This window comes from Cimex lectularius, unplaced genomic scaffold, assembly GCF_000648675.2.
Source record: "Cimex lectularius strain Harlan isolate CLEC.00 unplaced genomic scaffold, Clec_2.1 scaffold34, whole genome shotgun sequence".
Taxonomy (NCBI): domain Eukaryota; kingdom Metazoa; phylum Arthropoda; class Insecta; order Hemiptera; family Cimicidae; genus Cimex; species Cimex lectularius.
The window spans coordinates 936,227-960,857 of NW_019392635.1; the positions used below are offsets into that span (position 1 = coordinate 936,227).

The 24,631-nt window shown below is 36.5% G+C and overlaps 1 protein-coding gene across 1 annotated transcript; it reads right to left on the reverse strand.

Annotated features, from left to right (window-relative positions):
- Positions 1-2,661: 2,661 nt before the first annotated feature.
- Positions 2,662-12,104, reverse strand: LOC106661708 (putative odorant receptor 85e). Its single transcript, XM_014385255.2, has 5 exons — positions 11,353-12,104; positions 3,266-3,362; positions 3,087-3,209; positions 2,868-3,023; positions 2,662-2,792 (listed from the first exon to the last, which is right to left on the reverse strand). Exons 1-5 carry the CDS (start codon positions 12,102-12,104, stop codon positions 2,730-2,732), a joined length of 1,191 nt encoding a protein of 396 aa, XP_014240741.2. The 3' UTR covers positions 2,662-2,729.
- Positions 12,105-24,631: the final 12,527 nt, after the last annotated feature.

Genomic DNA, 24,631 nt, shown 5'->3' on the forward strand with positions numbered 1-24,631 from the left:
CTCCCTGAACGCATCTCGAGGGACTAGTCTTAGCATCCTCGCAAGCTATACGTTTCCTAGGTCCTGTCTTCCAAACGCATGCAGAGGCTGCTTCAGGCGATCACGTGCTCCAGGAAGCACAAGCCAGCTTGTGTTTTGGGAGTTCCTCACGTTCTCAAGGCCGCACCATTATTTTGTGCTTGGAAAGCCCCCTTGCAACCAAGGGTTGGGAAGGGTCAGCAGGAGTCTCCTAGAGCATCCGATGCCTATTACCAGGATTTGGATTGAGTAAAGCGTAAAATGTTAATTAAACGCGTCTGATCTAACAAAATGACGAGGGCAGGCAAACGAAAATGATCAGAACGTCGATATACAGGTTCATCAATCCGCAGACCTCACAGAGAAATCTCACGTGTTTTTTAGCGTTAACGTCCTTTTTTCTGTTTGGTAATCGTGTCTCTTGTAAAAACGACTTTATGAAATCATCCACAAACAGGATTTTTAACTCAAAACTCTTGAGTAAGTTAATATAACTCTCAATAAGTTATAATAAATTTTCATAAGGTTTAATTAAATATGGAGGGTCTCAGAACTTACCTTTGGTAGACACAAGCCTTAATAACGCAATCAATTTACTAACTAAAGTAAAAGAATCACAATTTATTAGTAGTTACTTAGCTTATTTGCGAAGTAAGTGAGAAATATAGTATTTAAGGAAGCCTTTAAATAACAATTTATTTTTAAGCTGTTAACATAATCGATGCTTTTTCCAATCTAACTAGGTCCGTGATTCGTTCCGATAATCATCGTTCAATTATATTATCTGTATTACAGACCCTTTTGGTCATTTTCAATGATTATTTGGAGATCTAGTGTGACGTAGGTTTCAGAAAAAATTTTCTTTATCGTGCCAACGTTTCGATCTTTATTGAGATCTTCTTCAGCTCAAAGTGTTTGTTTTCCATAAGGATGTGTCTTTCTTCTGAGTCGTGTTGAGAGTGCCCGAAAACACACAAGAATGTCACCAAATAATTACAGAAAGTTCAAAATAAGATTGAAAATAATTTGTGGTGTTTAGTGACTGTTAGTTGATGATTATTTCGAGATCGTGAGACGCGGTCTGGTGTGACGTAGGTTTTAGAAAAACATTTTCTTTATCGAGCCAACGTTTCGATCTTTGTTGAGATCATCTTCAGGGCCTGGGTTTTATAAACATTGTTTAAATTTTACAAATGCATGTAGAATGTGAAAAAAAAAATGAATTTATACTATGCTATTTATATGTATATATACATGTGTTTATAAAAACTGATGATGATGACGGATACTACGAGCTGTCATTCTCCAAACACTGCAGCTTTGACTTATTGTACTTTTCCTAATTATTTAGTTCGATCCAATTGGCTTCTTTGAATTGGCACATTTAATGTTTACATAAGTGGCAGCATTTTCCCTCTCACTGTGTAAACTTGTGAGGATCGTATGTTTGTAAATAGTGGTTAAGTTGGAGAAAACCGAGGGTAGGTGTTACTGGACCTTTTGCCGTGAGTCAATATTTCCTTTTAAATTTCCTATCCTTATTTACTTTGTCTATTTTTTACTTTTATATGGTTACATTCTTTTTGTTAAAACGTTTAAACATAAAATTTTTGATAATATACTCTTTTTTGTTTAAAGAATTTTTTTGTCTTTGTTTAATAAACATAGAGGGGTTCTGTTCCGTTCTTATTTCTGAATAATTGTACCACACCGTTGTAACGATCCTCACAAATTACAGATAAGTTCATCATTGTACATACCCATCCTGTATAAAAAAAAAATTTCGATGCTTTTTTGTGCCTTTTTCACGCTGTAGCGCTGGCTCTTTAACCATGAGGTTACTATGTCTGGCACCTTTAAGGTTCGTCCATTTTTCCTTTTGTTTTTGTCAGCCCACTCTAAATTTCTGGTCAACCTGCAGCCTCAACCAATGAACCTCAAAAAGTTTTAATATTCTTTAAAAGGATAGTTCCTACTCACAGTAAGTTGTTTTGCAACGATCCGGATTTCGAGCCTTTTAGCTCATCATCAGGTTGAAGATTTTGAAGAAGGTTGATCTACCTCCCATTTTAAATATGTTCATAAATAATATCAAACATCCAAATAATTAATCTAATTATTTTAATGGTTATTATTTTTATAGTAATTTATAGTAATATTAAGTATTTATTATTCTAATATTTATTTGTGTTATAATTTCCGCGTTTCGCACGTTCAAATTGAGCGTCATTAAAAAAATCAGCTGATAATTGGAACGTTACGTTGGCGGTTCATTTTGGCAATTCTGTCGAGAGACGTGGTTGTAGAAGTCCTTCAACCTGATGATGAGCTAAAAGGCTCGAAATCCGGATCGTTGCAAAACAACTTACTGTGAGTAGGAACTATCCTTTTAAAAAGTATTGAACACCACACTCACTCCATCATTTATCATTTCTATCAAAACGTTTTTGCTAGACTATGTTTAATCGAACTTTTACTGGAGTTTATTTTTTTTCTGTGCACCCTTTTTTTAATATTACAATACGTTAGAAGAATGAATTGAATAAATATGCAAAGCTTCTATAAAGAGTGATAATAACAAGTAGAATAAGGAAGGAAAATATGAAGAGGAAAAATAATACACATTGCCAAGAATCCTGTAAATCTAGTTGTCTAGTACAATTATTAAAGAAACAATTAATTCTTATTCATTGTGTAGTTTAACAAATGTTTTAATGTTTCTTCGAATCAGAACCTCGTAGGACGGTGAAGTAAGAGTACGATGCCTTTATGGTCTGAAAAAACGAACGGTTCTCAGATGTTTATCAATTTGTTAATTGACCTTTTTGAATTTGTTTACAAATGTATACCTGAGTAAATGAGTTCAGGTCGACCGTGTAGAATTTTCCGGCTGTGAGAGAATCCGGGCGATAGCTGCGGGTCATCGCGAACAGGACGCACTTCCTGAACTTGACCGACGCCTGGTCCCAGCCGGTCTCGTACAGGCTTCTGTGCACGTTGCTAGTCTGCAATGAAAACATTTAAACCGAGCCTTATCAAAAGAAAATTTCTTGACGATTTCCCTCGACCTTGTCGTAAATAATCTGCCCGCCCCAGCTGTAGATGAACAGCTCCGCGGAACCGAAGACGAGGTACATGATGAACTTGCAAGCCAGCGGGATCGAGAGCTGGTCGCTCGCTCCGAGATATTCCTAGGGGGAACATGCAATTACGGACAGAATCGGCGACGAACAGTAATTATCCTTACGTTCAGCTGGACCAAGACGAGGCAAATTGTGAACGTGCTTGTCAGCATTTGGAACAGGAACATGGGGTTGTACATCCTTTCCAATTCCTTCGTCAACCTTCAACACGAAAGAACAAAGCGCTAAGAACTAAAACTGTGAACAGTTTCAATTATTCTTTTTATGTAAGGTCTTGGTTGAAATGAAAAAGTTAGTGTCACGAGCGGCTGACACAAACTTTTTCATTTCAACCAAGACCTTACATAAAAAGAATAATTAATTAAAATAATTACAATTAGACTGCTAAACGTCAAAATTTGCTAGAATTATTTTAATTAATTATTCTTTTTATGTAAGGTCTTGGTTGAGATGAAAAAGTTTGTGTCAGCCGCTCGTAACACTAACTTTTTCATTTCAACCAAGACCTTACATAAAAAGAATAATTAATTAAAATAATTACAATTAGATTGCTAAACATAAATGGATTAATATATAAGGAGTATCACTTCACTAACAGCTCCCCGTGGCCACTTCATAAGTCGCTGAGAATCGAACTCTGATTTGTTTTACCACACGACGTTTGAAAAATGGCAAAAAGTTGTAAATTGAAATGTGTGTATCTTAATGGCCGATTGTTTTATAATTTCTTGAAGTCGTGAGAAGCGATCAACAATGAGGTAGTTTCGAAAAACAGCTGTTTTACTTTTTTTTACCTACGTTTCGAACTTTATTCGGGTCATCTTCAGGACATAAAGTATGGTGCTATTCTTGTGGTGTGATATTGGTTTTGTGGGAAAGTGTTGTAGGTTGAAATGAGGAGTTGGTGTCCCAGTGGATCGAAGTCACGAAAGCTCAAGCGGTTAGAGCAGCAGTGTATTGAGCCGAAGGTCGTGGGTTCGAATCCCGCTCGTGACACTAACTTTTTCATCTCAACAAGGACCTTACATAAAAAGAATAATTAATTAAAATAATTACATGGTCAATTAGACCACTGCACAAAATTGGACACAAAAACAGTGGAGAAATATGACACAATGAACTGAAAAAACATACCAGGTTAAAAAAAAAATGTTAGGAAAGTACGAACGATGATCTTATTTTTGACTTATGTATAGGAGGAGGACGAACACTTTTGAAGTGGTAAAATGAGTTATGAGAGATGGCCATTTAAAAGCGCTCATATTCATCATAATAAACAGGACCCTTATATTGCAGTGAGGTCAATAAGTCCAGAGTATAAATAATTTTTCTGGGCAATATTTCCCAACAGATAAACTTTTCTGATTTGTTTCGCGAAAGAAGTTACGATATAACATTACATAAAGAAATAGCATAAGTAATTAAAAACTTACCTGCTAAACAGTCTACAGGATGACCTTATCAGTAGATAAATATGTAAAAATTGCTGAAAAAACGGTTAGTTAAGCTAATATACTATTTAATGCTGCAATCAGTCTGAAATATGTTCCCACCATCTGGAAATTCGCAAAAGTCATTATGATATAAAAACCGGGGAAACCGCCGAACGAGGTCATAATATGTAGACCATTATCGCTACACCTAAACTCTCGAGTGTTTCTAAAATTGTTTATTAAAAAGAATAAAACTCACTACAAAAAACAAGAAAATCATTCCTGACCACCAGTTTAGGTTCCGAACGAGTCATTAGACAAAATTCACCGATTAACGGACGTAATAGTAGTCACTCGAAGAAAACAAATTTGTTCCGCTATGATGTCTCACAAGCTTTTGACAAGATCTGGAATGAAGGACTCGCCAGATTAAAAAAAATGACTACGAAAGCAGTATGAAGATTTTATCAGTTCTAAACTAACTGAAATACATTCTAAAGTCAAAAAATATGACCAATATTCCAAACTAAAAACTATAAATGCGGGAATGTCACAAGGTAGCATTCTATGTCCAACACTTTACTTGCCATGAACTAGTTATTTTCTGAAAATGAATAGATTAAAAATTACAACGATTAAAATATCGGAACGACTAACAACTATTCATCCAAAATCCTTCAAAAGGCGTGTCACAAGAGAAATAAATGAAAAAAACAGAGAATCCGGCGCAATCTGCACTAATCTGTACATATAAATTTAACAAACAACAAATTGGTCCATGTTTCCGTCTCTCGCCATCGATGGAGCTGTTATACCATACAAGGATACTGTTAAATATCTGGGAATAACCTAAGATGGGAAAGAGCTGTGAAAAAAAAAGAATAATCAATGTAGGTTTAAGGTATAGACAACTATACTGGTTGATGGGACGGAATAATTATATATATATATATATGTATGTATGTATGTGTGTGTGTGTGTGTGGTGATTAGTGACCGTTAATCGATATTTATTTAGAAATCGTGAGATGCGGTCTGGTGTGATGTAGGTTTCAGAAAAGCATTTTCTTTATCGTGCCAACGTTTTTATCTTTATTGAGATCATCTTCAGGGCTCAAAGTGTTTCTCTTCTGTGTAATTGTGCCATTCTGGCATTACTGCTGGCCCCCATTCTGTGCTCTCTCAACACGACACGAAAGAATGGCACAATTACACAGAAGACAAACACTTTGAGCCCTGAAGATGATCTCAATAAAGATCGAAACGTGGCACGATAAAGAAAATGTTTTTCTGAAACCTACATCACACCAGACCGCATCTCACGATTTCTAAATAAATATATATGTATATATCAGTTTGCATTAATAAAAGTGAAAAATATTGGTCAATATTGGACGTGTGTCTATTTCGAGGAGGAAATATTAAAATCGTGTTGGTGTAAGAATTCAAACGTTGAAGGAAGTAGAGACGCCCACTACAAAGACAGAGGTTTTTTTCTTCTTGCAATTCTTTTAAACTTAATTATTCGAGTTTATATTTGGAGTCTGGTTTTTGGGTCAGACGGTACATTTGTCCAAAATGATAACGATAGAACAATAATCTATGATTTTTTGTTGTGTATTAAATTGTCACATGGTTCTTGGAGATGATGGAATTTTGTAATTTTCGTAGTACTGCACACCAAACTGGTCTGCCTGTTTTCCGTGATTTTATCTATTATACGAGTTTTCAATTTTATTGGTTGATCTGTTGATCAACAGCAGTTCTATTTTGACAGAATGACACAACGTTAGCAAAAAGCAAAACAGTGATAATTGGCAGTGCGTTGTCCGGACAGAATTTACTGAGCAGAGGCCCATTTTTTATAGGTTATGCGGAGGTAATAAGAAAATGAGCACTGAAGAGAATCCCGACCGCATCTCACGATATCTGAATAACTATCGATTAACGGTCACTAATCTCTACACATTTCTACTGAAGAGAATGAAATGCATCTGACTGGCCGAAACAGCGAGAATAGACGGACCAGATTAATGGAAACTGCTAGGCTGGAGAATCATCAACCGACATAGCTTAAGATGAAAACTTATAATAAAACATTTCGGCTAACGTATTTTATCAAATATCGAACTAAACTCGAACTTTTATTCAAACTTTTCACGTTGTGAATTATTTTTTAATAACGACCGAACTTCAGTTTAATCACCTCGCTGGCCTCAAGAGGAAGAACATGGTCAAAATTTTACGTTACAGCTCTACTTTTATGAGAGCTTTTTCAGGAATGTTGGATGGAAAACAAAGCTAGCAAAATATGAATACAATCATGTGTATACTATATATATCATCAGCGCGTTTCTTGGTTTTAACTGCACGAAAATCCGGTCTCAAGTGATTACCATGTGAAATCAAGGGAAAACATTAAAACCTTCTTAAAAATGAGATCTATACACATTTTTCTCCAATTATAACCAACGAAGTTTGAAAATCACCTGACGTTATCCTGGAAGATTTTATTTATTTTTCGAATTCAAATTTTAATTATTTGTAGATCGTAAGATGGGGTCTGGTGTGACATAGGTTTTAGAAAAACATTTTCTTTGTCGTGCCTACGTTTCGATCTTTATTGAGATCATCTTCAGGGCCTGGGATTTATAAACATTGTTTAAATAAGACTTGTCATTATCGGTGACTCAATACAACACCCAATAATGATTCTTCACAGAAAACAAACGCTTTGAATGAGTACAAATACTTTGAGTCTAAAATTTCTAGCATTGTATAAATTCATTTTTTCCCATCTTCCATGTATTTGTATAATTTAAACAATGTTTATAAATCCCAGGCCGTGAAGATGATCTCAATAAAGATCGAAACGTGGGCACGAGAAAGAAAATGTTTTTCTAAACCTACGTCACACCAGACCGCATCTCACGATCTACAAATAATCATTGACTAACGGTTTAGTTGGTCACTAAACACCACACATTCAAATTTTAAATTTGTCGATCAATTTTCATTGCCATAATCGGTGTCTTCTATTAGTATTTTCTGAATCTTCACCACATTTTCTTTTCTTTGTTCCTTTCATTGCTAAATAAAATAAAGCACTTGGCAGCACAACTGTATTGGATATGAGTGTCACACTGTCAAATTTAGAAATATTTAAGACCGAGAATTGGTTTACATTACAATTCTCCAGTATAAAACCTTTTTCAACTCACCTGTAAATGCAGGGCATAAATTTATGGTTTAACGCATTGTGGAAAATCCGTTTAACTCTTAAATTTACATTCGTATACAAACGTTAAAAGCGGAAAAGTAAATTGAACGACGGCCTTAATTGATAAATTCACAAAAATGCCCGGGATTAGCTTTCAATACCTTCAAAGTCTACCGACAAAGAGGCCGACGCAGTCTGCCGCCTAATTCCGACCTGCCGCTAGTACTATTTCTCTCCTTTCTGGGCTCACAGGAGGTGCAAAGGCCGACAAAGCTCGCTTGCCATTTATAAGTCTGATCTGAAACCTCTCTGTCCAAACAAACGAGTAAACTCTGGATGGACAATTCTCTCAAAATAACTTAACATACCAACTCAATTATCAACGAAAACCCTCGATATGTTTTGTCTAGACTTTAAAAAGTATAACTGATAACTGTTATATAAAAGTACTCGTTTAATCTGTGGACTTGTCATATATCATGACATATTCTTCACTCACAGAAGGTTAACCGCTTTAATTTGGAACTAGCATAATCCAAGTATGTAATACTTAGTGTTCCTAAATGTACGTCATCGCCTTTTATACATAGTGAGTGAAGGTATTTTCTAATTACCCAGATGGATTAACTTTTCGATACGAAGTTGATGGGACTCCAAACGGTGTAGGTGCGACGGTGCTTGCCGTGGATTCGAATTACAGGCTCCTTATAAAACTATTTTCGGTATGCTCGGTTTTTTTAGCAGAAGCAATTGCTCTCAGAGAAGGAATCAAATTTATAGAAAGCCAGGTCCCGAAACGGGCGATTCTATGTTCTGACAGCCTAGTATCCTAACTGCCCTTCAAACTCTAACTGGCCCAAAGACCCCAGTATCGTAAAAATAAAACAACTATTACACGACATAACTCTGTCTAGTTCTCACACTAAAATCTATCTCGTGTGGGTGAAATCTCACGACATAAACCTTTCAACAATGAAGTGGGTGTCTTGGCCAAAAAGCTGCAGACACAGGGCAACCGCTTCATGAAATATCATCTCTGGACACTCGCTCTCATAGTAGACACGTCATTGAAAAGAAGTGGCATAGAGAATTTTCCAAACTCGCCAAGGCAAATAGTGGCTCTATCAAAGAACACGTTCGTAACAATGATCCGACAATCAATTTTACAAACAGCTATTTGGTATAGCCATAGGTAGCAACCTAGGCCCGATACTGGCAGACATAATCATGACATATCTATTAAATACAGTCATACCACAATTTCCTTTCACATTACCCTTCCTCGATGATATACTGACAGCAGTTCCCACAGATCAAATTCAAACTACATTAGATACATTTAAAAGCTTTCACCCACGCCAACAATTTACACATGAAATCGAAAACAACAAAAAAATACCATTTTTAGATACACTCGTAATAAAACAACCAGATGGCACATTAATCACAGATTGGTATCAAAAACCAAGAAACACAGATCGCTACCTCAACTTTACATCTCACCATCCCCTTTATACAATAATAAACACGGCCAAAGGGTTACTTCACAGAATGATTACCTTAAGCCATGAATCCTTCCACCACAAGAACATAAAGATATACAAACAGATCCTCCATAACAATCTCTACCCTAAATACATTATTAACAGAATAATCAACAACTACAACTAAACACTAACACCATCCACTATTACTAATAATACTACATTAAGTCTATCAAATACAAACAAACCAGCATACATTTCCATGCCATTTATTCAAGGCCTATCACATAAATTAAACACATTTCTCTCGTGCGATAACTTCAAAATAGCTAGCTTCAATCCTACAGCACTCGCTACCCACCATTTTGAACACCAACACAATTTCGACTTCAAAAATCCAAAAATATATACAGAACAAAACAAACAAACGTAATTTCTTAGAAATGGTTTATATCAACAGAGATAAACACAGCATCAATTACAGAACAGATACATGTAAACTCAGTCGCAGCTACGCCAATATCATTAATAAAATTTAATATAGATAACATACATATATCATAACATTACATTCCATACATCAAATATTTTTCATAGTCTAATTGTCCATTTAGCTTTCCTTTTCCTATTTATCCCTTTCTATATAATGTGTAGAGATTAGTGACCTTAATCGATAGTTATTCAGATATCGTGAGATGCGGTCGGGTGTGATGTAGGTTTCAGAAAAACATTTTCTTTATCGTGCCAACGTTTCGATCTTTTATTGAGATCATCTTCAGGGCTTAAAGTGTTTGTCTTCTGTGTAATTGTGCCATCCTTGCGTGTCGTGTTGAGTGGGCACTCTCAACACGTCACGCAAGGATGGCACAATTACACAGAAGACAAACACTTTGAGCCTTGAAGATGATAAACACAAAATAGCAAAATCTCACTGGCACTCTCAACACGACACGCAAGAATGGCACAATTACACAGAGGACAAACACTTTGAGTGAGTAGAAATACTTTGATTGAATATAAAAAAAAATATATTTTGCATTGTATAAATTCACTTTTCCACATCCTAAATGTATTTGTTAAATGTAAACAATGTTTGTAAATCCCAGGCCCTGAAGATGATCTCAATAAAGATCGAAACGTGGCACGATAAAGGAAATGTTTTCTGAAACCTACATCACACCAGACCGCATCTCTCGATTTCTGAATAATTATCGATTAACGGTCACTAATCACTACACACAAAATGGAAAATATTATGCAGATATACAATCGTCCCTCCAACTAAAACCGCGTAAACCGACTTAGAAGATTTTTCAGAACCATATGAAGACTGCTTCTTAGACTTAACAGTCTACCCCATCAACTCTATAAGAAAGGAGTGAAAATAGTAAATGTTGTGAGTGTGATGACTCCAGTAGAGCCGATGCAGACCGTATTCTACTCGCATGCGCGCTTTGCTCCATAGGTAGAGATGAGCTCTATGCCATTTTAATTTCGAAAAGAGTGCCACTTCCGACTAACATGGTCAAAGTTCTGAGATTAAGCGATTTGGATGTTTTAAACGCTGTATTCAACATTCTGACCTGGACATTTAAAGAAAGACCTGAGATTGGATGGGGGCCGCTGAGCCGAGGAGGTCGTCTTCGGGTGTCGTTTGGGAGCGGTATGGTGGAAACCTGGGCATATTTAGCAACGGACTGTGGGGGGATGTGGACATTCCATAGCTGTAAAATTGTAAATGGTTTTTACCTACATCCTCCTAAAACACCCGGAAAAAAAAGGGGAAAAAAGAAGTTACCCACTGTATCTTCCTAGGCGGCTGTGCGGGGGCGGCTGCCCGAGGCGGTGGCACTCCGTTCTACTTAAAAAGGAATGTCGACTTGCCATATTAATTATGCATATATAACAAACTTGAGGAAATTTTGGCGTTCGATTACACATAAATATAGCTTTGTGGATGGCGAAATGATGAGACGTGTATACAAATCGACACCACCGTAGGACTGACCAGGATGATTGGATACTCAATTAGAAATTTCACAACATGTAACAAACCTGAGGAGATTTTGGTGATCCATTAAACAATCGCGTAGTAGTAAAGACATGATTTCTTCTTTAGATTCTTTTTTCGCCAGCCTCTCCGCGTTCTGCGGAATAGAAGAGAGGCTCGTGACGAGTAAGTCGAACTGGGCAGCGATGCTGAGCGCTAGCGCTGAAAAAAGGCAGTTGACGTTGTACAGGAGTGCGGCGCAAAAGACCATGACGTAAAATTCGAAGATGTAGATGAGTCCGTTTACTGGGAAATATGTTGTGTCGAAAGGGTACCAGGACGGCATGATCTGCCACGAGCCGCAGTCGCCCGAGATGCATTTCAGTATGGGCAAGGCGTTCCACACGGTCACCGTGGAAAAGATCATGTACATGAAGCTCTTGGTGGACCTGTTGACGAAATCGGCGCACTTCGACATCACTCTCTCTGTCGCTTCCTCGTTGTGCTTAGAACACAAGAGGAAATTGCTGTTGAAGGATTTGATAAGGAACTTCAAAGATGTCTTTTGACTGCAGTAGTACAGCATTTTGATCGCCGATTCGAAACAGGTCAAGTTCACCGAAAACTTCTCGGTGAATGTCGAAAATTCATAACCGGCCAGAATGTTGTTCCACATTTGAATCGTGATCTGTATGGTGAACAGAATCCCGAGGATGAGGTTCAAAATCACCATGTAGTTCGTACCGGACTCCGGCACGAGATACTGCCATAGTCCGATTACTTTGAAATACCTAACATCTATCGTTACTTTACTCATCCTCGTCCGGTTGATGATCAAAAAATGAAATTTTGCAGGCGAACCGAATTTCATTTATTCACATTGCTAGGGAAAACTTTGAAACTGCTTCAGGGGAAAAATCAACATGAACAACAATACAAACAAAACTGTCGACTTGGAAGAACTTCCAAATTACCCTATTGATTAGGATTGCGGTAATCGTAATTAAAATTTTATTTAAATATCAATCATGGCGTGTCTGAACTGATTAAAAGGCCAACCCAAATGCATAATTTGACGCTAATCTTCTTCCATCGTTTTCTTAAAAAACGGTGAACGAAACAAATTGCGCAAAAAAGATTAGGGATATTTCTAATTTATTCTTGAGCTATTAATTTTAATTAAATGAACTCATATAGTCTTGCTAGTTGGATAAAACAAAATATAAAATACATACCAGAAACAAACAAATGCTAATCCTCATTTTTAACGGATTTTCTTAAGCATAGGAAACATGAAGATTACTCGTTTTTATGTAAGGTACTAGTTGAAATGAAAAATCTAGTGTCAAGAGCGGGATTCGAACCCACGACCATCGGTTAAATACACCGCTGCTCTACCACTTGAGCTATCGCGACTTCGATCCACTCGGACACCAACTACTTTTCATCAAAAAATGAAATGGTCACGGAGAGCTCTTGGTGAAAATATACTTCGTTTTACTTATTAAAACCATTATATTTCGTGGTCCGATTAATCAAATTACTTCTGTCAATTAATTAATCTTTATGTAAGGTATAAGTTGAAATGAAAAAGCGAGAATCGAATCCTGATTACACTACATTTGAAAAATGGCAAAAAGGAGGGAAAATTCGAAAGGTTGTAGGATCGAAGTCACGATAGCTCAAGTGGTTAGAACACAGGCGTATTGAGCCGAAGGTCGTGGGTTCGAATCCCGCTCGTGACACTAACTTTTTCATCCCAACCAAGTCCTTACATAAAGATTAATTAATTGAAAGGAATTATTTGGTCAATCGGACCACGAAATATATTGGATTACTCATTTTATAAACAAACACCTTTCCATTCATCCAAAATTTTCTTAAAAGAAGCATTTGTTTACCTATGGAGAGCACAATGACTGCTGCTGTAAAACAAAAGGTTTCAATTTCAGTACTTATTTTTATTATTTTCTAATTTTATTTATTCATTTTTCGTTTGTTTGTAATTATTACTTTTCTCGAAGTTCGCCGAGGACCCACTAGTACGGGTCGGCGGATCTCAAGAGGTCCGCGGACCACAGTTTGGGAAGTCCCGGCCTAGACTTTTTAATGAATGAATTTCTAGACAATAATAACCAGTAGAAATATTTTAATCTTTTAACTCTATCCGTGGTCCGCTTGACCAATTAATATCTTTCAATTAATTAAGGTTGTTAGTTGAGATAATACAGTTAGTGTCACGAGCGGGATTCGAACCCACGACCTTCGGTTAGATACGCCGCTACTCTAACCAATTGAGCTATCGTGATTTGGATCCACTCGGGCACTAACTTCCCATCTAAAAGGATAAAACCACTTTTACTTGCTATTGAAGGAGATAAATGCAAATGGTGACTTTAAGCCTGACTTAGCTTTAAAAGTAATTAATCTTTATGTAAGGTATTGGTTGCGATAAAAAAGTCAGTGTCACGAACGGGATTTGAACCCACGACCTTCGGCTAAATACGCCCTCATCTACAACTTGAGCTATCGTGACTTCGATCCATTCGGACACCAACTTCCCATCCCACCATCCCAACCTACAATCTTTCGAATTTTCCCTCCACTTGTCATTTTTTATCTCATCCAATACCTTAAAGATTAATTAATGGAAAAGAATTTATTTAGTCAATCGGACCACGAAACATGATGGATTCAATTTATTTATTTATTTTTTTTTATCGTTTTGGCCCCCATAATATTTTATATTCATCGATTGGTATGTGTGAGAATCTTTTGTCTGTCACCGTCTTCCTCTGTTAACACACACTGAAGATGGTGGAATGCCGAACCGGGGATTCTACTTTGGGGAAATTGATTGAAAACACCACTCCTTTGGGGGGGAAAAGCGACGACTTTGGGGAAAGCACGAATATAATTGAATAATAATGAAGTACAAGTATATTCATTCTTGTAGCACGTCGTCGTTATCATCACAACTGTTGGGACTATAAATATTATTTAAAAAAGATAAACCAAGTACAAGACGACAAGTGCGTGTGTGGTAGCATTGAAACATTGGAACATATAATCATTCTGTGTCCTCTCTACGAAGAGAAACGGAAAAAGATGTTAAGTGCTATAAAAAAAGTAATGGAAAATATGGTAGGATCCACCAAGATAATAAGCTCCTGTTGTATTGAGGAGAATCTCTGCAGTAGAGGACTTCTTGAAGAATATAAAAAAAGATTATGATTATATTAAAGTAATAGCTGTAATTATTGTATTAATTTATTGATTTGTTATTGTTGTTTTTGTTATTTTGAACAAATTATACACGACTATATGATGTAGCAAGTGGCTCTGGCAATCAGTTGATGTAATAAAAAATGTTTATTTCCCCAATCTACTCAGTGACGTTTTCCCCAAAATAGACGGTCTAACGCCGATTTTTGACTGCCTCGTTCCCCAATGTAGTCGTCGCCTGCCGAACGACAGACCATACTAGCGGAGATAAACAAGCCAAAATGATTGGAAAAGATCAGGCTGAAAGTTCATCAACCCGATGAAAAATCGCACGATATATTATATCTTAAGTTCTTTACTTTTTACCACAATTTTCCTTGTGATGATCAAAACAACCCCTTCTATCTAGGAATTCTTTTACATTATGATGCAATTTATTAATTATAGACCTAAATAATGTGAAATTTATATCAGAGTGATCTTTATCTGTAATTCTCCTATAATTTATTCAATGGACATGTCCATTAGGAAGTGTTTTAATTGATCCTTGTTGGATAGATCGACTTCTCCGATTGTTAATTTACGCCATTATCCATGACACGGCCGTTGGATTGGAAAAGACCAAATTGAAATGAACACCATTTAGGGACATGATCAATCAATTTAATGCTAGATAGAGTGGAGAGGGGACGAGATGCGGTGCCTTGAACTTTGCGGGTAGCGTGACGGCTGAAGGCGGAAGCGGGACCGAAATCGGCAGGGCACGGACGCGGTAACGCACGTAGCGACATGCTCCAACTAACATCGCTTCAACTCCATCGAATTACCTACATCCCCGCTATTTTTTTTTTCGAACCTTCTTTTTAATAGGATACGTTCCCACCTGAGATCTCAATTTTGTACAGGTTTTAGTTCTTCCGCGCTCACCGCCCGATGAGACGGAGTCGGATGTTAGTTTTTAATTATTCTAAACGCCCAACCTTGAAATACGACGTATTATCCAACCTTTCTATCGTATTCGATGGAAGTTTGTTTGTTCCAGACGTAAGTTGTGTGGCCAGCACGCTCGTATATTCAAGTACAAGCCGTGTAAACACTTCAACGTAAGAAAATAGTGAGATCTCTTTCTTGAGGTCTGCGGGGTGATGAACCTGTAGTTTGGCCGTTTCCTATCATTATGGTCGTCGGCACCCGTTCGTTTGGTATCTCAGACGTGCCTCGGCATTCCGCCATCTTCAGTCTGTGCGATTTTTTATCGAAATAGAACCGAATGCAAAAAAATACACATCGATGATAATGTCAAAACGCATTTGACAGACAAAGCGTGCTAGAAAAGTCAGACAGGGAGAAGACCGAGCTGCAAGGTTGATGGACCTGCGCGTTTTCTCGTCCATCTGTCTTTCTTAAACTCCGCGAAGGTATATGGCAAAGACACTTCCTGCCGAATGGCACACCAAGATCCAAACCAAACTGGCAAATAATACAGCTTTAATAGGGCGCATTTGACAGACAAAGCGTGCTAGAATAGGCAGACCAGGGAGAAGACCGAGTTGCAAGGTTGATGGATCAGCGAGTTTTCTCGTCCATCTGCCTTTCTTAAACTCCGCGAAGGTAATATGACAAAGACACTTCCTGCCGGAATGGCACACCAAGATCCAAACCAAACTGGCAAATAATACAGCTTGAACGTCTTATGTCGTAGACCATTCAACAACTTCATTTGGTGAATCCTATTTTGACCGTTTTGTAAGTTCTGCAAAACTGAAAATGAAAATTAGACTTAGGAGAGTAACGGTGAACATGGTGTATGCCGAAATGTATATGAAAGATAAAAACAGAACCAATCGGTCGGTAAAAGCCATCTTGGTGGCGTCTGTGCGCTTTACGCCTGTTTGCCCGAAAGAATCAAACTAAAATAATTCTTATCTCCGACTAAATTTACTAATGCAACCTAATATATCGAGAGAGCTCCTTAAATTTAGAGTTATTGATCTGCGAGAACTGATCTACTATTAATAATCAATTGAAAAGACCAAGGTATTTCGAAATTTTAATAGGATGTCGCCAAGTCGAAACTCTGTTACTTTCTAGTGTAGACCAAATGACAAAAATACCACATTTAGATAACCATTGTAATTTTAGGATGTCCACTATTTTTAGAAAGTTAACTGGTACAGCAAAGAGAAACAGATTTAAAGTCACCTTACATTATACTGCAAATAATTTGGTGAAAAATATTGAAAATGGTATCATTCAATGTCCTCTTCATCTAACTTTCATAACTACCAAAAGGACATGTAAATCCGCCCTCTGCTCGGTCCCAGGACATATGGGAGTAGAGGGCAACGTGAGAACGAAAGCATATACTGTAGTAGGTCTTGCGCTTTTCTGTGCCATAGGAATTCCACTATCAATGAGTATCATAGACTAAAGGAAAAAATGAAAATAAGGAAACGGTGGAATTCAGTCATTAGACATCAACAATCCAAGAACCTTCTAGAAAGTTTTGGCAGGAAAGGAGTAATAGAATGCATCAACGAGCAGGATAACCTACCCTAATAGGACACTCAGACTAAAGGGGAATGAGAAGAACATATAATCCGACACGGCACGTGCAGATTCTGCAAAGCAGCAGAAGAAACACGAACACACCTACTAGCAAATTCCACACAGTGCTACATTGCCCGCATGAGAAAGTGTTTTGGGGTGTGCAATGTAGAAGAAATTCAACTTACTAATCAAGTTAATGAACTCACCGATGGGGATACAAAAACTCTTAAAAGGCGCAGAATACTACAGACTCCGACCATTCGTCTACATCTAGCAAGTAAACATTTTGCTTGATTTTTTCCGATCATCCTAGTCTCGGCGGTTTAAGTTTACGGTTACTCGTACAGTTTCACACTATCTTCCCTGAGGAGGTGTGTTTCAATCAGAGGCATTTTTGTAACTTTACTTGCTAACTAACTTGTACTTGTAACTTGTTGTAACTTTACTTTTGTGCATTTTGTCTCGCGTTTCTCCGTTTTAAACACTTCAAAAGTAAGATGAGAAAGAGACTACAACGGTTCATCGTTCTGTGTTCTTAAGCTTATTGAAAATCGATTAGGTTTCGTGGTCCGATTGATCAAATAGATTCTTTTCAAATTAATCTTTAAATAAGGTATTGGTCGAGATCAAAAAGCCAGTGTCACGAGCGGGATTCGAACCACGACTTTCGGCTAAATACTAAATTTTCATTTGTCGCCGTGAATCAAAAAGATTACACCATAGTTGAAAAATGACAAAAAGGAGGGAAAATTCAAAAGTCGAGGTTGATATGGGAAGTTAGGGTCCGAGTGGATCAAGGTCTCAAGTGGTAGAGAAGCGGCGTATCTAGCCGAAGATCGTGGGTTCGAATCCCGCTCGTGACAGTGACTTTTTATCTCGATCAATACCTTACTTAAAGATTAATTAATTGAAAAGAACTTATTGAAAATGTCATGAAACCGAAATCCCTATGAGCGAAACGTAAACTAGACGAGAACAGTGCAACTCATTGTCAACTTTAATTTTATTCAGTAATCTCATCACTTTTGCGATATTCCTGGACCACGTATTCTCGCTGTATTACATCAGACGCATTTCCATCGGAGACGACCAAGCTTCAAACGTGCTTCCTAGACCTCAACAATTAAACATAATAAAATTAAGCCGGGTTTTCTTTTAAAATTATTATTCTAGTCAGCGGTTAAGAGTTCACGTACACTCTCGCTGAACACGCAATATCAAGTTTTCCTCCTCCGCCATTTATTTCTTATGCTGTTTATCTAGCAAATAACTAATCGAAATGACAATTTGTTTAATTTTCCGTAAAAAGCGTGACAGATAAATTTTGAAAATTCTGCATCAAAATCCGGGGATGATGATCTAGATAGATATAAGTTTTTTAATTCTTCATTATTACTAAGAAATGTTTAGTATATATACACTGCCCCTCTCATTTTTTAGATAATATATGGCTGAACAACAAATGTTTTCCTCGCTTCAGTTCATTTTAATTTAAAAATTCTGGAACATACATTTTTGCACTTTTTTCGAAAATTTCAAATTGAACTGTGGGGCGGCGTCCTATAGCAATGGATGGGAAACTTGGTTGGTCATCTTCCGCTTCGACCGATTCTCAACCGTTTTCGGGTTATTCTCAATTTTTGAGCAAAAAACATGTTTTACGTACTCATGGAAAAAACCCGATGACTCTCTCCAGATTTTCAAGAATGCATAAATTTTGAACCGTCGTGTTTTCACAAATTTTACGCTCTGCATTTGTTCCGAGGATTTTTTCAAAAAAGTGATCCTGGAAGCGACAATTCTTACTTTGATATTTCGGGGTGTAAATTGCTTCTTCTGTCGAAAACTACTTGTTTACCTCATCACGGAAATTCCTTCCGATTCTGGTCTGGTAAAACCGGCAAAAATTGACGTCACAAAATTTTTGAATTTACTGATGAATGACTGGAGGAAAAAATTTAAAAAGCCATCTTGTTCAGCCTTAAATTTAAAAAAATGAGTCCTAGCGCAGGTCTGTGACTTAAAAGACTGAGAAAAAAATTCATTTCCAAAGTTAGCCATTTTCCCGAGTAAAAACCAGGTAGTCGTTTTTATTTTTTTATTTTATTTATTTTTTTTTTTATTATTAGGCGTAATTATTCAGAATTTTCTTCGCGATCTTCCTGCATGTCGGAAAGCAACATTAAACTTGCCTGTTTAGGAATTTCTCCATCTTCAGTGATGAGTCTGTCATTCTTCTTTTAATATTACTTTTGCAGAACCTTTAAAAAGGACAAAAAGGGCGGAAAAACTCACTGTACATGTAGCTTGTTTGTTCCTGTTCCTCTGGTGAACAAAAAACAAGTGTTTCAATTATAAATAAATGTTATGTAAAATCATTTAGTTAATTAATATTTGTATAAGGTACTGGAGGAGATAAAAAAAATCAGTGTCATGATTGGGGTTCGAACCCACGACCCTCGGCTAAATACCCCGCTGCTCTACCACATCGTGACTTCGATCCACTCCAAAATAATGTCCACTTTTATCTCAACCTTACATAAAGATTAATTAATTGAAAAAAGTTATTTGGTCATTCGAACCACGAACTCTAATGAATTTAATAAGTAAAATGAAGTATATCTTCACGAAAGCTCTCTGTGGCCATTTTTTTTTGTCGCCGAGAATCGAATAGATTACACAATTCACTTTTCCACATCCAAAATGTAATTGTAATATGTAAACAATGATTGTAAATCCCAGGTCCTGAAGATGATCTCAATAAAGATCGAAACGTTGGCGCGATAAAGAAAATGTTTTTCTGAAACCTACATCACACCAGACCGCATCTCACGATTTCTAAATAAATATTTAAATTAATTGAACTTTTTATCTAAGGTCTTGGTTGAAATGAAAAAGCTAGTGGCACGAGCTTTTTCATCTCAACCAAGACCTTAGATAGCAAGTAGAATTAATTAAAATAATTAATATGGTCAATTACGATTAATAAATACTTATAGGTTTATAATGTTGGAAATTCTTTTAACCAAGGCTTGCTGTTTTCTTCACCTTTTAGCTTTTATGAAGCATCTTTTCTAATCGGTCATTGGAAACTTTTGTTAGGTTTCCCAATTGTGTCTATGGTGAATAAATGAGCAGAAGAGTTTTACGGTAGAAAGGAAATAAGAACTTGTACCACTCCTGTTCTGAAGTATGTAGTTGCATCCTTAAGATGAATTCCTTCCTAAAGGACTTTGGACTAAATCCTTTTTGCACTTTGGAAACAGGTGCTTGCTGGCAACAAAAAAATTTTTATTATGAAAGCATTGTTCAACTTATAAAAAAAAAGGGGGAAAATGATTCTTGCGTTCGATAATTCAAAAGGCTGTTTTGAAAGGGTTCCGAAAAGGATTGTCGACTACCTATCCCAGGATCTTCGTACCTGTCTCGACGGGATAAAAAGTGAAACCATCTCTAATTTTCCCACCCGACGTCGAAGGGCCTTTTTTTTGTCCGTTTGCCCAGCTTGCAGGAAACACAATTGCGCAATTTTTCTTTGCGATCTGCATCCGCTCTTCCCTGATATCCGATCTTGCACGTGCAGTAACACGATGCACTGGGGTAAAACGCTCAACTGTCTGCCAAACTACTTCCGGTCAATGCAAACCGGCCCAAACAAACAAGTAATTACTAACCCCGAGTTTACCGCACGGCCCAGTTTCTAAAGGTTTTCACGTAAAAATCTAAATGTAGTTCTACCCGAAATGGCCTCTATTATATCATGACACAATGTCCGTGACTAGAGATAAGGACGGCTTTCATACTGAATGTTTTAAAGAAATCATCGTCCTTAGAGTTATTTTCATTTGGTTTTAAATCTCTTTAAAAGACACTTTAGAAAGGATTTTTATTGAAATTGCAGGACGACGTAAATCCTTGGGGCCAAGACCATATATCATAAGTTGTCCATTAATCATAACTATTTTTTAACGGTTGAAAGTAACTGGTTTAGACTTGATTGTATTTAGCAAATCATAAGTTATGGGCAGTTGTAATTTTTCTGGATTTGCCTTAGGTTTAACTCTCAAATACAAAACTGATGAAATGCGTGCAAAATTCATGAATATCGTGACCATCCAAGTAGTTTTTTGTCATATTTCATATTTTTACCGTTAAATAAATATTTTTTATGATTATTCGGAGGTCGTGAGATGCTTTCTGGTGTGACGTAGGTTTTAGAAAAACATTTTCTTTATCGTGTCAACGTTTCGATCTTTATTGAGATCATCTTCAGGGCCTGGGATTTATAAATATTGTTTAAATTATTCAAAAATCGTGAGATGCGGTCTGGTGTGATAGGTTTCAGAAAAACATTTTTTTTTTCTGGCACTCTCAACACGACAGGCAAGAATGGCACAATTACACAGAAGACAAACACTTTGAGCCCTGAAGATGATCCCAATAAAGATCGAAACGTTAGCACGATAAAGAAAATGTTTTTCTGNACCGCATCTCACGATCTCCGAATAACCATTGACTAAAGGTCACTAAACACCAAACTGTGTAAAGTTGGTACATACATATTTTTTATGTTTTAAAACGATGCAAAATTTGCATAACATTTCCTTTAACTCCGTTTATGTTCGGTGATGTTCGAAATATTATTCTGAATGTTTTCTGACCCGGAGCATAGGTAGAGGTGAGTGTAAAAAAAATTATGGCTTTATGAAACTCCGCCAATATTCAGTAAATATTTAGAATGGCCTTCGTATTTTATGATTTTATGTTAAGTATTGTTAGCCTTAAGAAAGAAGGAGTAAACTGAAAGTGAAGAGAATTGCTAGACTCATTTTCAAAACAAGGAAGTGAATTTAAAATTTATTTTTTAAAAATTGTGTAGACGTGTCGAATCTGGTTTCAATTATTAAATTATTGTTTTTGGGTTGTTCTTTGACGACTCGAACCACCGAGGAAACGCGGACCACCCCACCAGGGCCCCTTCCACGGGATCTGGAAGGCGTTTAATTGTAGGATATTGCTCGAGATCCTACACTGGTTTTTTTCCTTTTCTTTTTTCGTCGGACTTACTGCAGAAAACTAACATACGAATCACCACGGGCAACGGACTCGCTCATTACACATTCAACAGGTGGCAGATGACCATAATGGCAGTATGTAAGTTATGAGGCCAGGAAAAGGAGTGAATTATGCAGCACGTGAGATCGATTTTGATTGAATTATCGGGCTGGTTCAAGGTTTCTTCGCGAAATTCCTATCATTGAAAACTATTCATTTGAGAGAATAACTGTAAGACTGTATTATTATATGCAAAGTACACGCAATCCTTGTTGTTTTGATGAATATATCGGTTTTGTTAACTTTTTCTTTTTATTGATTTTTTCAACTGTAAAACAATTTCAACGGTAAAAATTCTGTAAGAACAATATTAACATGAAAAACTTGGGAGGGGAAATTACCCAATGGTGAGTCTCCTTTAAAAGAAAGAAATAATGACCACTATTAAATTTTCTTCGTCACTATGTAGGGCATCACGTGCCATCGACGTATGATTACCTGGAATGGTAGTGGAACTAAGCTGACGGACGAGGCATGGGATGTGTGGAAAGGGATTGATGGCTATTCGCTACTTCTGGAAGAAAGGGAATATTCTCAGTGTAGGGTGAGGTTTGATACATAAGGGGGTTAACAATTTTTCTTAGTAGGGTTCCAATCTTCGTAGAGGTCATTAGACAGGTGAAAAAAGACTAAATACTGGGTTCACCAAGCTTTCGGCCCCTTATAGAGCCATCATCAGGGCTTATTTTATTACAAATTCAAATAAATACACAGTTATTCAGAAATCGTGAGATGCGGTCTGGTGTGATGTAGGTTTCAGAACAACATTTTCTTTATCGTGCCAACGTTTCGATCTTTATTGAGATCGTCTTCAGGGCCTGGGATTTACAGTTTTTTTCTATACCGACTTCCTTCCCCACCCCTTCAAAATCCAACGTATATAAACATAAAACAGCAATATCTCACTGGCACTCTCAACACGACACGCAAGAATGGCACAATTACACAGAAGACAAACACTTTGAGTGAGTAGAAATACTTTGATTGAATATAAAAAATATATTTTGCATTGTATAAATTCACTTTTCCACATCCTAAATGTATTTGTTAAATGTAAACAATGTTTGTAAATCCCAGGCCCTGAAGATGATCTCAATAAAGATCGAAACGTTGGCACGATAAGGAAAATGTTTTTCTGAAACCTACATCACACCAGACCGCATCTCACGATTTCTGAATAATAATTGTTCAATAGTAAAATTGTAGTGGGAACACTCGTCTTTAATACTCGCTATTTAGAAATAAAAACGATGGAATATTCTTTTTTTCCAGTGTCTAAGCATTTTAAAGGGTAATTGTCCATAACCGGTCTCCTCTCGGACAAGAATATCCTGTACTTTTTTTTATTGAACGGTGGCTGCGGGTTTTGTTTTAAACCAAAGGCTGTCATGAAATTTACTAGATTCAAGAGCTTATTTCATGCGATTTGCATGATTTTCACTCAGACACGGTGATAAATGAGAATTTTAAGCAGTTAAATCGCATTCTACGTATTCAACTTCATCTGAAAAGCGATACAAACCGAGAAAAAACCTATGTAAAACTCCTCAGAGTGATTCAAAATTATGACCAAATAACAAAGTATGCACATTTCCAATAAACGTTTCGATTTTTATTGAGATCATCATCAGGGTCTGGGATTTATAAACATTGTTTACATTATGCAAATACATATAGAATGGGAAAAAATGAATTTAAACAATGTTAGAAATTTTAGAACCATTGCCCATTTTTTCCTATTGTTGGCTTCTTCCCCCTCAAAGAAGCAGACTCCTCATATGAAAATGTCTTTCTATTCCCGACTTCCCTCCCCCATCCCTACCAAATCCAATATAGATACATAAAACATCAATATCTCCCTGGCACTCTCAACACAACATTTAAGAATGGCACAATTACGCAGAAAACAAACACTTCGGGTGAGTACAAATTAATCAAAATTTTCTATAATCTATAATTTTCTAGCATTGCATAAATTCATTTTTTTTATCTAAAATTTTCTAGCATTGTATAAATTAATTTTTTTTATCTAAAACTTTAACATTGTATAAATTCTTTTTTTGAATCTAAAATTTTCTAGCATTGTATAAATTCATTTTTTTATCTAAAACTTTAACATTGTATAAATTTTTTTTTAATCTAAAATTTTCTAGCATTGTATAAATTCATTTTTTTAATCTACAACTTTTTAGCATTGCATAAATTCATTTTTTTTATCTAAAATTTTCTCGCAATGAATAAATTGATTTTTTTATCTACACTTTTTTAGCATTGTATAAATTATTTTTTTTAATCTAAAATTTTCGAGCATTGTATAAATTGATTTTTTAATCTAACTTCACTAATTTCGTGGTCCGCTTGACCAATTAATATATTAAAAATAATTAAGGTTTTTAGTTGAGATAAAAAAGGCAATGGCACGAGCGGGATTCGAACCCACGATCTTCGGCTAGA

What these genes read in the sequence shown, in the direction of transcription:
- LOC106661708 (XM_014385255.2), bottom strand. Translation starts at nt 12,104, where the DNA reads ATGAGTAAAGTAACGATAGATGTTAGGTATTTCAAAGTAATCGGACTA. An exon ending in GATCACCAAAATCTCCTCAG is followed by an intron (nt 3,363 to 11,352) that starts GTTTGTTACATG and finishes TTCGTGTTGAAG; the next exon opens with GTTGACGAAGGAATTGGAAA. An exon ending in TCGTCTTGGTCCAGCTGAAC is followed by an intron (nt 3,210 to 3,265) that starts GTAAGGATAATT and finishes TGTTCCCCCTAG; the next exon opens with GAATATCTCGGAGCGAGCGA.